Source organism: Musca vetustissima, unplaced genomic scaffold (assembly GCF_032173495.1).
Source record: "Musca vetustissima isolate MV318-11 ecotype Yass unplaced genomic scaffold, APGP_CSIRO_Mvet_v1 utg19281, whole genome shotgun sequence".
Classification (NCBI taxonomy): Eukaryota; Metazoa; Arthropoda; class Insecta; order Diptera; family Muscidae; genus Musca; species Musca vetustissima.
In genome coordinates, this window is record NW_026888607.1 from 14,879 (window position 1) to 31,895 (window position 17,017).

A 17,017-nucleotide genomic window follows, 5' to 3' on the forward strand; every position below is an offset into this window, starting at 1 on the left:
TATATAAGGCGTAGATTTTTTAAATAATTTTTTTGGGAAGCCTATATAAGGCGTAGATTTTTTAAATAATTTTTTCTCAAGCCTATATAAGGCGTAGATTTTTTAAATATTTTTTTCAAAGGCCTATATAAGGCGTAGATTTTTTAAATATTTTTTTCAAAGGCCTATATAAGGCGTAGATTTTTTAAATAATTTTTTCCAAGGCCTATATAAGGCGTAGATTTTTTAAATAATTTTTTCCAAGGCCTATATAAGGCGTAGATTTTTTAAATAATTTTTTCCAAGGCCTATATAAGGCGTAGATTTTTTAAATAATTTTTTCCAAGGCCTATATAAGGCGTAGATTTTTTAAATAATTTTTTCCAAGGCCTATATAAGGCGTAGATTTTTTAAATAATTTTTTCCAAGGCCTATATAAGGCGTAGATTTTTTAAATAATTTTTTCCAAGGCCTATATAAGGCGTAGATTTTTTAAATAATTTTTTCCAAGGCCTATATAAGGCGTAGATTTTTTAAATAATTTTTTCCAAGGCCTATATAAGGCGTGGATTTTTTAAATAATTTTTTCCAAGGCTATATAAGGCGTAGATTTTTTAAATAATTTTTTCCAAGGCCTATATGAGGCGTGGATTTTTTAAATAATTTTTTCCAAGGCCTATATAAGGCGTGGATTTTTTAAATAATTTTTTCCAAGGCCTATATAAGGCGTGGATTTTTTAAATAATTTTTTCCAAGGTTATATAAGGCGTGGATTTTTTAAATAATTTTTTCCAAGGCCTATATAAGGCGTGGATTTTTTAAATAATTTTTTCCAAGGCCTATATAAGGCGTGGATTTTTTAAATAATTTTTTCCAAGGCCTATATAAGGCGTAGATTTTTTAAATAATTTTTTCCAAGGCCTATATAAGGCGTAGATTTTTTAAATAATTTTTTCCAAGGCCTATATAAGGCTTAGATTTTTTAAATATTATTTTTTCAAGGCCTATATAAGGCGTAGATTTTTTAAATATTTTTTTTGCAAGTCCTATATAAGGCGTAGATTTTTTAAAAAAATTTTTCCAAGGCCTATATAAGGCGTAGATTTTTTAAATAATTTTTTCCAAGGCCTATATAAGGCGTAGATTTTTTAAATAATTTTTTTATTTTATTTATTTATTTTTTTTGTATATATATATATATATATATATTTTATTTTTTGACTTGTACTCACCTTTACCGAAACCATGAATATCGGTGCGGAAATTATCCTTGCCCTTTTGGCCATCGACCAATTGACCCAGCCCATCAACATAACGATCACCCTGTTCAGTGCCATCGTAGGTTTTATCCGATAAATCGACTTCCATGCCACGTTGTACGCCCTTGGGTATGCTATAGGAAACAATGCCCTCTGAAAAATACAAAAAACAACAAAAACATTAATACAAATTAATTACAATGGAAATTACGTACTTCGAGATATATATAAATATTCATTTCAGAACAAATTTAAAATAATTTAATACAGGAAATCTATTAAATAAATACAACGCCATACAACTCCTTCACAATCCAATTCCCACGGGGTATTTGAAAAGGAAGGAAGTTTTTTTCTCTCTCTTTTTGGTTTGAATATTTTTTTATTCTTTTCTGATGTTTTTTTTTTTTTGTATTCAGTGTTCGGTAATTTGAGTCGTGTCGTTTCTAATTTGAACAAATTTTCTATGACATTCAAATTTTAGTCCATTACGTAGACAAAGACAAATGACAAATAGCCGGAGGAGGATGAGTTTTGAGTATTTCGTATTCAAAGTTTTAGAAGTTTTGTATAATTTTTTTTTTTATTTCTTTTTTTGTGGGATTCTATACTCCCATCCCCCCCTTTTTTTTTTGAATATTTTACTTCAATTTAGTTAAACATTTGTTGTTTAGTTGTTGTGGTCTCATATTACCAAAAAAATGCCACTACTACTGCTGTTGGTTCTGCTGCTGCTACTCCTCTTAGTCATTTCCCCCCGTTTGAAGCCTCCAGGGAGTTTTTTTGTTTAAAGTGGGGTTTTTTTTTGTTTCCCTCTGTTAAACGAAATATGAGCTGCTGCCGAACCTTTTGAAAAAAATATATTTCAATGTCATTTGAAATTTAATTTCAATTAAATTTTTTATTTGAAATAAAATATCCCGACATAGAAAAGAGGATAATATCAACGAATGATTCACGAGTTGTTTTGTGGAGAGAGGCATTTTTTTGAAATAGGGAGCCTTTACAAAAATCTCTATATAAGAACCTTGAAAAAATATTTTTTAAGGCTCTATGTAAGGCGTGGTTTTTTGTTAAAAACTTTTTTTTCCAGGATCTACACAAGGCATAGATTTTGTAAAAAAAAAAATATAAAAGGCGTGGCATTTTTTTTTTTTTTTTTTGAAATAGGGAGCCTTTATTAAAAGCTCTATATAAGAACCTTGAAAAAAATATTTTTAAGGCTCTATATAAGGCGTGGATTTTTTAAAAACTTTTTTTCCGGGATCTACACAAGGCATAGATTTTGTAAAAAAAATATAAAAGGCGTGGCATTTTTTTTTAAATAGGGAGCCATTATTAAAGGCTCTATATAAGAACCTTGAAAAAAATATTTTTAAGGCTCTATATAAGGCGTGGATTTTTTAAAAACTTTTTTCCGGGATCTACATAAGGCATGGATTTTTTAAAAACCTTTTTCCGGGATCTACACAAGGCATGGATTTTTAAAAAATATTTTTTTTTCAGGAACCTACATATTTTTTTCTCCTAAATCAACCATAATTTGTCAGCTATTTAGGCTTCACATGTATGGATGTGTGAGTGTGCTGTGTGTTTGTGTGTGTGTCTGTTTATCCCATGTAGAAACCAATGAATTTTCAAAATTTTATTCCACCACAACAACAACACATATATCCTTTTAAATGGGGTTTTATTATTCAGTGTGTCACCAGAATATATATCCTGATATGAAAAATGTGATCGTATGTGTGTGTGTGTGTTAGCGGTACCACCTACATTTGTGTGTATGTGTGTGTGCGTGTATTACGCTTGTTATTGTGGGCGTATAATGTAATTGTGTCGTTGTTGTTGCTGTGTGGTGGCATTTTTAAAGGATTTATTATTAGTTTTTCATTTACATGTAAATGGAAGAGGCAAGGCACACCAACACACAACATAAACACACACACGCACACACACACACAAAGAAATAATTGTCTTTACACATACTAATACAATGTTTAATGAGTAAATGTATACCGTGGTTATGTTTAGCAAGGCCTGTGTGTAACATAATTATCGTAATTACATGCGTGTTTTCGTGTTGTTGTTGCTTTTGTTGCTATTATTTTCAAAAATTATCCTTGTTGTATTGTTTTGAAAACAATACCCAATTGTTTTTCTGTATATATATATATATATATATATATGTATTTATATATAAGAGACTAGATAAAAACCCATCAATATATAGACATATGAATTTAATTGCATTGGTAATGGTTTTCTAAATGATAATTCATGTGGGTATATATATATATATATATGTATATATATATATACTTGTGGGTGTATGTGTAAACACCACGTGTGCGTATAATTAAATTGAAATGTGAATCATTGTTAAATGTTTATCGAATTACAATAATATTTACTACCATCGTTTTGTAATATTTATTATTCGAATATAATGGAATCCTGGCACACACACACACAAACATATTTAGGTTTGTGTATATATGTGAGTGTGTACACATACATATAACAATAGTAATAATAATAATTGCATATGTTTGTAATATTCTCTCGATGCAGGAAATAATTTATGAGGAAAAACAATGTTTAATGTAATTAAGGGATATTAACTAATTATAGGTTGGACAGGACAGAACTTAACAAAACATAATTACTTCTGGAGAAAATATTGTATTACTTGGCCTTAAAAAATATATTTAAAAAGTTCACGTCTTGTATAAAGCTTTGAATAAATGTTTATGTAGATCAAAAAAAAAAAAAAAAAAATAATAAAAAAATTAAAAAAAAAAAATTAAAAAATAAAAAAATTAAAAAAAAATTTAAAAAATAAAAAAATTAAAAAAAACCTTCGCCTGCATCTTGAATATTTCATTCCTAGGAAAACCTTCCATACTGGCATTTTCCATTATCCTTTTGTTCAACACCTGACAATTACTAGCAATTAAATAATTTCCAAACCAGTAAGGAAAATAGTAAAGTCAGACTGGGCCGACTATATGATACCCTTCACCACTTTGGATATATTCTACATATGTATCCTAACAGACGTAGCGTGTTTGTTATATATATATATATATATATATATAGCCGAACCGATTTCAGGGAAACTTGCCAGAGACAAATTTACATTACTTCAGTACGTTGTGTCAATCGGCCTAGCAACATCATTCTAGACTTAATTCAGTACCATATACCTAAATTCGTGCAAATCGAAAGATATATAGGGACTTTGGTGCCCCTAATTACATAAAATTGGACGAAAATATATATGGGAGGTACATCTAAATCTAAACCGATTTTCACGAAACTTGGCAGACATCATTCTAGACTTAATTCAATATGCTATGCCAAAATTTGAACAAATCAAAACATTTCCTGCGACATTAGTGGACTTTTTACCTAAAATCGGGCGAAGCTATATATGGGAGCTATATCTAAATCTGAACCGATTTTCACGAAACTTAACTCACATCATTCTACACCTAATTCATTACGCTGTGCCAAATTTCCTGCAAATCGAAGTATATATAGAGATTTTGGTACACCACTTACCTTAAATCGGACGAAACTATATATGGGAGCTATATCTAAATCTGAACCGATTTTCACGAAACTTTACATACATCATTCTAGACCTTATTCATTACGCTGTGCCAAATTTCGTGCAAATCGAAAGATATATAGGTACTTTGGTGCCTATATCGGGCAAAATATATATGGGAGCTATATCTAAATCTGAACCGATTTTTCCCAATTTCAAGAGGTTTCGTCCTTGGGCCAAATAAGTGAGCTGTGCCAAATTTCATACAACTCGGGTCATAACTAACTGAACTTTGTTTACAATTTAACATGGACAGACGTACGGACATGCATAAATATACTCAGTAAGTGATTCTATGCATATTCTCATAAGGAACCATGGGTCTATCACGATTATTTTTGCCTATTACAAACATATGCACAAATACATAATACCCTGCTGTACCACAGGGTGGGGATGGGTATAAAAAATGTTTTAAAACATTTTCATTCTCTCTCTCTGTGCACTGCTATTTTAAACTTATATTCAATAATAATTCTTGCACAATTTTAAAAATATTTGTTGTAATAAAAATTTGTTCCTCACCACATAATTTTCCTAATTGCTGTTATTTGTATTTTTTTTTTGAGGTTTTTCCAATATCCGTTTTTTCCGCCCCCTTTACCACTCTTCTATCACTAATTATTCTGTAATTTACTAATGTCGAACTACCAACTGTCACTAACACACACATGCACTCACATAGCCATGCATTATTAATGTTGGATGTCCTTTTCGTTGGACACTCTACCTACTAAAGACCATGCCTCATTCTGTCACTTCTTCTCTCTCTCTCTCTCTCTCTCTCTCTCTCACCCTGTGATAGAAGTTTTGATAGTAGCAATTATTTGTTTGTAATTATTTTGACATCATTAACCAAATCATATGACATTTCCATATGACTGGTGTGTTTGTATGACTATCTGTCAGTTGTGGGTCCCCAATCATCATCATCATCATACAAAATGACAACCAAGCTCTCATGTGGTTTTATCATCAGGATAACTATTACTACAACACCAACAACAACAACACACACTACTGCTACTATCATTATTGTTATTATCATTAATTTGATATCTCTCCTGTCTGTCTGTCTCTTCGATGTAATTGTAGTAGATAATTTTATACAAAAGTTTGTTAGTCCCTTTGTGAGTGTATATGTATCGGTGTGTGTGTGTGTTTGTATATGTGGTAAACAATTATGGTTTATAATTTAATGAATAATTAAAATGGATAGAAAATTGAAAATCAATGGAAACTATTCTACGAAAGTTTCATTTTTTCAAAGTGACATTAGATGACTGGCAAGGAAGGGGGGGGGGGTGGGGGGTGCATGTTGAGGAGAGGCTTTTGAATTTATTTCATTGCTAGTAATTGTCAGGTGTTGGATAAATGGATACCAGGAAGTAACAAGGATCTAATGGATTTAAGAAAAAAAAACTTTAGGCTCTTTATAAGGGACCATAACAAAGATCTACAGGAGGCGTGGATTTTATAAAAAATATTTTTTAAAAACCACAACAAGTCGTGGATTTTTTTAAAAAAATATTTTTTTAAAAACCATAACAGGTCGTGGATTTTTTTAAAAATATTTTTTCAAGGCGTGGATTTTTTTAAAAAAATATTTTTTCAAGGCGTGGATTTTTTTAAAAAAATATTTTTTCAAGCGGTGGATTTTTTAAGAATATTTTTTCAAAGCCCATGGGGCATGGATTTGAAAGCTCTATATAAATAAAATAAAATATAAAAATATATTTTATTCCCTATATAGGATTTTATTTTAAATTTAATCCGATTATATTTAATTCTCTTGCCTGAACTTCTACCAAGGTCACTCAACTTTTCCCTCCTAACTACCTAATAATTTCCAATGAAATAATTTGTAGCGCAATTAACTATAATTTGTCCTGAGACATGTTTTTTTTAACACAAATAGCGATAGAGTGGAAAACAAACTAGAAATCCAAACTATGGCACGCGTCACCACCCCAAAAAAACCGATTTTTCTTTTAATTACCACTGGTCATGGCTACAACTGAAATTATTTTTCCTGGCAACTAAAAATTATTTTTTTCAAAAAATAATTGAGAAAACCTGCTACCCATAATTATAAATAATTAAGGTACAACGACAATCTATGATTGTGTTAAACAAACTATTCACAAAAAAAGGACAAACAAAACTTAAATTGACCACAGGATATTCAATAAAGGACAACAAACTACGAGACTAACAGATTATCTGTAACAAAAAAAAAAACCCACGGACCTAATGGACAGATGTCTGATTTGGTTCTACATGTTTGAGTTGGCAACAACAACAACAACCACATAATAACTGTAATTAAATCGGCAATATTACAATATGACTCCTAAACAATTACCTAGGACATGAGACAAAGGGAGGGACTCGCCTGCTATATTCAAGGGGCTCATTTATGGTTAATTGTAATTTTTTGTAGGATACATTTTTTTCTCCTCTTCACTCCTCCCGAATTTAATATTTTTAATTATTATATTTAAAACAATAACAACAACAACAATTTTTTTCGACACACCTTTTCTACATATCGTGACTCCTGTTTTCGTTTCTGTATTTTATTTTTAATTTTTTTTTCAAATTTTTTCTGTTCAGCTAATATGTTGCGTGCAGACATTAAATCAGACAACACAACTGCCACCAATGTCGTTTTGAAAGATCCATCATCAAACTCCCACCATGTCATACCACACTGCACTACCGCGCACCACCATCCCAACCATTTATCATTCATTGCTAAGCTACTTTTTTTTTAAAAACATTTTGTTGCGGCTATAAAACTAAATGGCGCCATATTATAACACTTTGCATGCAATTGTCCGGGGTACTATTTGTAAATGTGGTTAATAATGGGGTGGGAGAGAGGAGGCTACATCAAAGTTTAGGTAGTGAAAAGAAATATATGTATATAAATTCCGAAGGTGTAGAGGACACACGAAAAAAGAGAATAATATTGGAATGATTATTGATTCCTATGCAAATTTGTTCCGCATCGAATTTCACTAGAGGTCACTGAAGAAAAATTTTATTTTATATAATTAATATTTTTCATAAAAAAATTACAACAACAATGTGACAATAAAATATTGCGATAAATTTTCGTTGAATTTCATCACTTAAATTGGGAGCTTAAAATCTCATACCAGATTTAATTTTGAAAGCATGATGCCGGAGAAAAATTTATTCTGCAGCGAATTTCATTAGAGGTCATCTTTGAAAAAAATTTTGTACAACTAATATTTTTATAAAAAATACAACAACAATGTGACTAAAAATAATAAAATTTGTTCTTTTCGAATTCATAATTTTTTCGATTTTCCTTAAAAATTTGCCTCACTTTAGCAGGATAATATAAAAGAGCGAATTAATCTCTATAAAATTATACTATGAGTCCCCGAAGAAATGGAATCTCTAGAAGCAATTGGTAATAGTAAAAATAGCCGGAACTTTTGTCCGAACTTTCAAAAAATCACTATGCTTTGGTTTTTTGGTTGAAGCTTGAAATGTTTGCACAAAGATTCATTTTGTAGGCATCGTGTTGGAGAAAATTTGGTTCTGCATCGAATTTCATTAGAGGTCACCTTTGCAAAAATGTCTGTTAAAATAATAATTTTCACAAAAATTACAATTACAAGGTGACTCAGAAAAAATATTTTTAATTTCTTTGAATTTCTTCGCATTTTTTGAGTTCCTTTGAAAATCTCTCTTATCCTTTGACTTGAGCAGGATAATATCAAGGAAAGAAATATTCGTCACAAAATTTCACTATTAGTCTCCAAAGAAATTTAATCTCTAGGTTTTATATTTAACTGAGAAAATAACACGAACTTTTGTCAGAATTTTCAAAAAGTACCTTTTATTTGGATTTTTTGACTAAAGCTTAAAATTTTGTACTAGGCTTCATTTTAGAAGTCTGGTGTAGAAGAACAATTTGTTCTGCACCGAATTCCATTAGAGGTCACCTTTGCAAAAATATCTGTAAGAATAATAATTTTCATAAAAATAACAACAACAAGATGACTCAGTGGAAAATATTTTAATTTCTTTGAATTTCTTCACCTTTTTTGAGTAACTTTGAAAATCTCTCTTATCCTTTGACTTGAGCAGGATAATATCAAGGCAAGAAATATTCGTCACAAAATTTCATTGTTAGTCTCCAGAGAAATATAAACTCTAGGTTTTATGTTTAACTGAGAAAATAACCCGAACTTTTGTCAGAATTTTCAAAAAGTCCCTTTTATTTGGAGTTTTTTGACTAAAGCTTAATGTTGTGTACTAGACTTCATTTTAGATGCCTGGTGTAGAAGAACAATTTGTTCTGCATCGAATTTCATTGAAGGTCACCCTTGCAAAAATATCTGTAGGAATAATAAATTTCATAAAATTACAACAACAAGGTGACTCAGAAAAAACAATTTTCATTTTCTGGAAATTCTTCACTTCTTTGCAAATTCGTTGAAAATTTCATTTAATTTTTGATTTTAGGAGCATAATCTTAAAGAAAAAAATAATCTGCACAAAATTTCACTATGAGTCACCGAAGAAATGAAATCTCTTAGTGCAATAGTTATCAATAAAAATAACCCAAACTTTGGTCCGAATTGTCAAAAAATTATTATAGTTTGGATTTTTCACAAAAGCTTAAAAGTTCGTACTAGACATCGTTTTATGAACATTTTGTAAGAGAATGTTTTGTTCTGCATCGAATTTCAGTGGAGGTCACCCTTGCAAAAAATTATGTAGAGGTGATATTTTTCATAAAAATTACCCCTACAAGGTGACCCAAAAAAATTAATTTTTATTTCCTGGAAATTCATCACTTTTTTCCAATTTCTTTAAAAATCACCTTAAAATTTTTATTTTAGAAGCATAATCTTAAAGAAAAAAATAATCTGCACAAAATTTCACTATGAGTTACCGAAGAAATGAAATCTCTAGGTGCAATAGTTATCCATAAAAATAACCCAAACTTTGGTCCGAATTTTCCAAAAAATTATTATAGTTTTGTTTTTCCCTAAAGCTTAAAATTTCGTACTAGACTTCGTTTTATGAACATTTGGTGGGAGAATATTTTGTTCTGCATCGAATTTCAGTGGAGGTCACCTTTGCAAAAAATTCTGTAGAGGTGATATTTTTTCAAAAAAGTACAACTACAAGGTGACTCAAAAAAATAAATTGTTATTTCCTGGAAATTCTTCACTTTTTTGTAATTTCTTTAAAAATTTCGCTTAATTTGTGACTTTAGGTGTATAATCTTAAGGAATGAAATAATCTGCACAAAATTTCACTATGAGTCACCGAAGAAATGAAATCTCTAGGTGCAATAGTTATCAATACAAATAACCCAAACTTGGTCCAAATTTTCAAAAAAAAAAAAAAATTATTACAGTTTTGATTTTTTACTCAAGCTTAAAATTATGTACTAGACTTCGTTTTATGAACATTTGGTGGGAGAATATTTTGTTCTGCATCGAATTTCATAAAAGATCACCTTTACAAAAAATTCTGTAGAGGTGATATTTTTCATAAAAATTACACCTACAAGGTGACACAAAAAAATAAATTTTTATTTCCTGGAAATTCTTCACTTTTTTGCGAATTCTTTGAAAAATTTCGCTTAATTTTTGACTTTAGGTGTATAATCTTAAAGAGCGAAATAATCTGCACACGATTCCAGTATGAGTCACCGAAGAAATGAAATCTCTAGGTGCAATAGTTATCAATAAAAAATAACACAAACTTTGGTCCGAATTTTCCAAAAAAATATTATAGTTTTGTTTTTTCGCTAAAGCTTAAAATTTCGTACTAGACTTCGTTTTATGAACATTTTGTGGGAGAATATTTTGTTCTGCATCGAATGTTATAAAATGTCACCTTTGCAAAAAATTCTGTAGAGGTGATATTTTTCATAAAAATTACCCCTACAAGGTGACTCAAAAAAATTATTTTGTATTTCCTGGAAATTCTTCACTTTTTTGCAAATTCTTTGAAAAATTCGCTTAATTTTTGATTTTAGGAGCATAATCTTAAAGAAGTAAATAATCTGCACAAGATTCCACTATGAGTCACCGAAGAAAGGAAATCCCTATATGCAATAGGTAACTGTAAAAATTCGCCTACAAAAATGGCATATTTTTCAAGTCCAATTAATTTTTCCATTTCCATAAAAAAATATTGTTACAATTTCATATTTTAGATACAATTTATTGCTGTAATTTATAATTTTCAATTTTCCTGAAACTAGACCCGCAGTGCCTTTGTTGGAAAACCCAAAATTGCCTTCCTTTAAAAAAATAACCGCAAAGTTAAGAGCCTCATAAACTAAACTCCAATTTTTTTGGTTTGTCTTTTTTTTTTGCCTAGTCTCTGACACACCACCTCTAATTTACTCCTTTCAAATAAATTCTAAAATTTAAATAGTATTGAATTTCAATTATAGAGTTTGTTGGTGTTGGCTTATTATCCTCCACATGGTTTTGGGAATACTGACTGCACCCATTTCGACTTTAGTAATTTTTTTTGCAACACTGAATTCAATTTGGCCTTTGCCAAAATGTTAATCACAGTATTTATGTGGGTATGTGTGTATGTATGGGTTTATGTGTTGTTATAATTTTTTGTCTGTTGTTGTTGTTTTTTGCATTTTTTGGTTCTTGTTGTTGTCTTGTTTTACAATTATAAACCTCTCCCATTTTAAATATCATTAATCATTTGCCATGGCAGGCAGCATACTAGTTAATTTAACCGAGAACCATAGACAACATAATCAACTCCAAAACAACAACAAAATCCAATAATAATAACAACAACAACAACTGCCAACATTAACCACTATCAAACATTTAAAATGCATTTTAAATGCAACCCGAGTTTTTTTTTTAAGTCCAAAACAACACAAAAAAATCTGTACCAACAACAACAGCAGCAACACCACAAATGGATACTAGAAAAAGCTCTCAGTTTAAATCCCAGGGATTATCCTCAACTTAGCCAGACAGATATAACGACAACAAAAAATAATAACAACACACATACATATATACACACATAAACACCCTCAAACACTTATACGGTGGTAGAGCTGTTGATGATTTCAGGCATATAATCACCTAGGAGATTGCTATGACCAATGGGCGGCTGGGATCTAGTAAGCCAGGGTATGGAGGAGAAAGGGACAAGAGAGGGAGTGAGAGAGGGAGAGAAGAGAAGCTCCTTTGTTCTTTAGCATTTTTTGTTAAATCGTTTGCTAATGTAATGGAATTATCATTTTCACAAGTATGCCGAAGAGGAAGAAATACAAAAAAAAAAAAAAAATTACCTCCAACAACAACAACAAAACAACTATGGAAAAACCCAAAATACAAATTTTTGTTCATTATAATATGAGACCATTAAAAAAAACTGTAGACAAGCCACAGAGATAGACAAATAGACTATGTATTTGAATGGCTGACAGAGAGGAGTAGCCCGAAAAATTGCGATTTTACAAAAAAAAAAAAGAAAAAAAAAACTCGACTGACCCCTGTCCCATACATACCTTGCCCAGGTTTTATTTTATGATTATTTCATTCATATATCCATAAAGGAAGACCAAGGAAGACTAGTGCCCGGAAATATAATATGAAACATTAATTCACATTTTTTTTGCCGAAAAATGGGTGTGTACTGAATATGTGATAAGTCAAGGTACTAAGAGAGATTTTCAACATCACAAACATGTATGGATGGTATGTATGGTCGCTGGGTTGGATTGACGGCCCTTCGTTTGCATGAAGACATCCAGAAAGGCAGGCCGGCCGGCAGACATGCTTATGAGTACAAATATACATACATGCTCATAATGTGTTGGCAAGTCTGATTTGTAAGAAAAAAACAAAAAATGGGGAACAACAAATTATGAACCGAAAAACATTATTGTATGTCGGCATTTTTTGTACCTTAATTTTTTTTTTATTTACCAACATTATTTCCCAGGAAAGTAGTCATCATAAATGGCAAGCCAGCGAACAGCAACAACAAAGAAATGAACAACAAAGTAGGTGGACTTGTTCATGGACATGTGAAGTCAGAAAAAAAATTAAACAGGGCAAGCTAGACGACGCGTCATATTAAATTGTTCAGGGGGGAATATATATTTTTTTATAATAAATGATTTTTATAGTAATACCAGATAGGAAGGAGGGGACAAAGACACACGCAAACACGAGAAAAAATAAATAATTAAATAAATGTTAAATTATTTTTTATATATTTTTGCAAGGGTCTATACAAGGCTTGGAATTTTTAAAAATATTTTTCAGGGCAAAAATTCGGTTAAAAAAACCGGTTTGAAACACAAACCAGGTTACAAAAACCGGTTGGTAATCGGTTTTTTATGCTTACACGAATAATATCGATTAAAAAATGGGATTTACAAACTTTTCGGGTATAAATCCCGAAAATTTGGTTCAAAAAAGTCGGTACAAAATCCATCAACCTGGTTACAAAAACCGGTTGGTATTCGGATTTTATGTTTATACAAAAATATTTCCTTTAAGATGGAATTTACAAACTTTGGAGTATAAAAACCGAAAATTCGGTTCAAAAACCCGGGTTGAAACCCACAAACCCGGTCAGAAAAACCCGATCGTAATCGGTTCTTTATGCTTACACGAATAATATTGACTTAAAAATGGGATTTACAAACTTTTCGGGTATAAAACCCGAAAATTCAGTTCAAAAAAACCGGTACAGAATCCATCATCCTGGTTACAAAAACCGGTTGGTATTCGCGTTTTATGCTTATACAAAAAATTATTTGCTTAAATATGAAATTTTCAAACGTTGGCGTATAAATGCCCAAAATTCTCTTCAAAAACCGGTTTGTATTTATTATTGGATTTATAAACTTTTGGGTATAAAACCCGAAATTACCCAAAAAAGCCGGTAAACAATCCATCAACCTGGCTAAAAACCCAGTTGGTATTCGGATTTTATGCTTATACAAAAAAATATTTCTTTTAAGGTGGGATTTACAAACTTTGGGGTATAAAAACCCAAAATTCGGTTAAAAAACCCGGGTTGTAACCCACAAACCCGGTTACAAAAACCGGTTCGTAATCGCTTTTTCATGCTTACACGAATAATATTGATTAAAAAATGGGATTTACAAACTTTTGGGTATAAAACCCGAAAATTCGATTCAAAATAGCCGGTACAAAATCCATCAACCTGGTTAAAAAACCGGTTGGTATTCGGATTTTATGATTATACAAAAAATATTTGCTTAAAGCTGCGATTAAAGAACTTTGGCATATAAATGCCCAAAATTCTCTTCAAAACCGGTTTGAAACCCACAAACCCCCAGCTCACCTCCCTCTCCATCTTTAATCCTCCTACGTGGCTTGAATATTTTTTTCAGAGAAAATTTAAGAGAAATTTCAAGCCTTTTATGCTTAAACAAATAGCTATTGGGTGAAAGATAGAATTTATAATCTTTCGCCTATAAAAACCGTAAATTGGTTAGAACAACCGGTTCAAAACTCATCAACCCGGTTGCAAAAACCGGTTTGTATTCGCTTTTTTTTCAATCGATTAACCTTATAATTGCAATCGATTAACCTTATAATTTCTTTTTAGTATAAAAATCGTAATTTCGGTTACAAAAACCGGTTCAAAACCCACCAACCCGGTTACAGAAATCGCTTCCTATTCGTTTTTATTTAAATCGTAAAGCCTTATAATTGCAAAATGTTCATTAATTTGTATAAAAAAGTAAATTCGGTTACAAAAACCGGTTCAAAACCCACCAACCCGGTTACAAAACCCGGTTCCTATTCATTTTTATTTAAATCGTATAAGCTTATAATTGCAAAATTATCATTTAATTTTTATAAAAAAAGAAAATATGCTGGACACTATTTCAAAACCACTTCAATCTCCTCCGCTCCGCTCCCCTCACCACATGACCTTCCTCCCTCATTTCCTTTCTTTTACTTCACTTGAATATATATTTTTTTTATTTGTTCGCCTTACATTAAATTTCATATGCAAATTAATCACGCCAACAAATGACGACGATGATATGATGCCAGTGCCAGGACTCGACTATCCACATAAGGAAACATGTAAGGACTTCAAAAACGACAAAAAAAAACATTCGTGTTGAATATCTAAAAATGTTTGCCCCCCTACCCAAAAAAAAAAAAAAATGGTTGGGGAAAAATGTGCAAGTTTTAACAGTTATGGCGTGGCAGCTAGTCCAGCAGGCTGGATGGCTGAAAAGTAAACTGCCTAGCTGGCAAGCAAATAATCGTAATAATTTTATGATGTTGTAAAACGTGCCTAATGTCACAAAAATATATATAAAAGTCATATAACACCGGCAAATATTATTATTATGACAGCATATGTATGTAGTATAAAAAAAACAACAGCAAAAAAAATATATAAAAGTATATAAAATTACAGTACAGTGTGTCAGGAAAATGTTTGTAAAATTTTTTAAAGGAATTCTTTCTATAAGCCTTTGAAAAAATTATTTTAAAAAATCCACGCCTTATATAGGCCTTTGAAAAAATTATTTTTAAAATCCACGCCTTATACAGGCCTTTAAAAAAATATTTAAGAAATCTACGCTTTATACAGGCCTCTAAAAAATTATTTAAGAAATCTATGCCTTATGCAGGCCTTTAAAAAAATTATTTAAAAAATCCTCGCCTTCCATCGGCAGGTTTGAAAAATAGGCCCTTGAAAAAATTATTTTAAAAATCCACGCCTTATATAGGCCTTTGAAAAATATATTTAAAAAATCTACGCCATATGTAGGCCTTTGAAAAAATTATTTAAAAAATCTACGCCATATGTAGGCCTTTGAAAAAATTATTTAAAAAAATCACCGAAAAAATTATTTAAAAAATCTACGCCTTATATATGTCCCCGAAAAAATTATTTAAAAAATCTACGCCTTATATATGTCCCCGAAAAAATTATTTAAAAAATCTACGCCTTATATATGTCCCCGAAAAAATTATTTAAAAAATCTACGCCTTATATATGTCCCCGAAAAAATTATTTAAAAAATCTACGCCTTATATATGTCCCCGAAAAAATTATTTAAAAAATCTACACCTTATATATGTCCGCGAAAAAATTATTTGAAAAATCTATGCCTTATACATGTCCCCGAAAAAATTATTTGAAAAATCTACGCCTTATATATGTCCCCGAAAAAATTATTTAAAAAATCTACGCCTTATATATGTCCCCGAAAAAAAAATTTAAAAAATCTACGCCTTATATAGCACTTTATTTAAAAAAATATTTTATTTTAAATTTTTTATTTATGTCATTTTCCATTTCACCCACAAATTATGTAAAAAATGTCTATGCATATTTAATATGTTGTATTCCAACAACGTCATGGCACCATATTTTGTTGTTGTTGTTGCTTTCCTCCTTAAAGTGCTAAAAGGAAAACAATGTTAAAGTATTTTTGTGTTCCTTATTGTTATTGCTGTTATTTACTTATGTCCTTGCAGGAGGACACATGAAACTTTTGAGGGGATGAGAGAGAGAGGCAGAGTATGTTGGCCAAGTACAAAAAATGTCATTATGATAGGCTCGGAACGAAAAAAACGACAATAAAACAACAACAGTCCAACAATCCATTAGGTAAAGAATGTGGGTGGTGGAAAATTGTGGGAGGTGGTGAAGGTGGTCGGGGTTGTGGAGGAACCGAGAAGGGGTTAAGGAAATAAAAGCATTTATTTTCGGTAATAAAATTATGGCTTTAATAAAAAAACATAAAAATTAAATTATAAAAAATGGGAACATATTTTATGGTCCTAAAATTAAGACCCTGAAATGAGTCAAAGTCGCAAAAATTAGGGGACCATCAGCTTTACACACAACTAACGAAAATCGACCCTAAAGAAAGCCCAAGACGTAGAAATCAGGGGAATCCAACTTCAAACTTCTGAAACTCATAGAACCTTAAAAAAGGATCATAAAGAGGGCCAAGTTCGTAAAAATCGGCAGACCATCAGCTTAACTTAAAATTTCCGGAACACCTTGATATATTTCAAATAAATCGTTCGGATATTTTTTAAAACAATTTATTATTGAATATTTCATTTAAAAAAAAATCTATACAAAAAGTTTT

The 17,017-nt window shown here is 30.7% G+C and overlaps 1 protein-coding gene across 1 annotated transcript in view; it reads right to left on the minus strand.

Moving 5' to 3' along the window:
• Positions 1–17,017, minus strand: part of LOC133336487 (discoidin domain-containing receptor tyrosine kinase B-like) — a gene marked incomplete at its 3' end in the record, with an annotated part of 53,878 nt that overhangs the window by 10,897 nt on the left and 25,964 nt on the right. Inside the window, exon 5 of the mRNA XM_061544783.1 lies at positions 1,212–1,391. Coding sequence (XP_061400767.1) covers positions 1,212–1,391 — 180 coding nt within the window. The remainder of the gene's footprint in view (positions 1–1,211; positions 1,392–17,017) is intronic.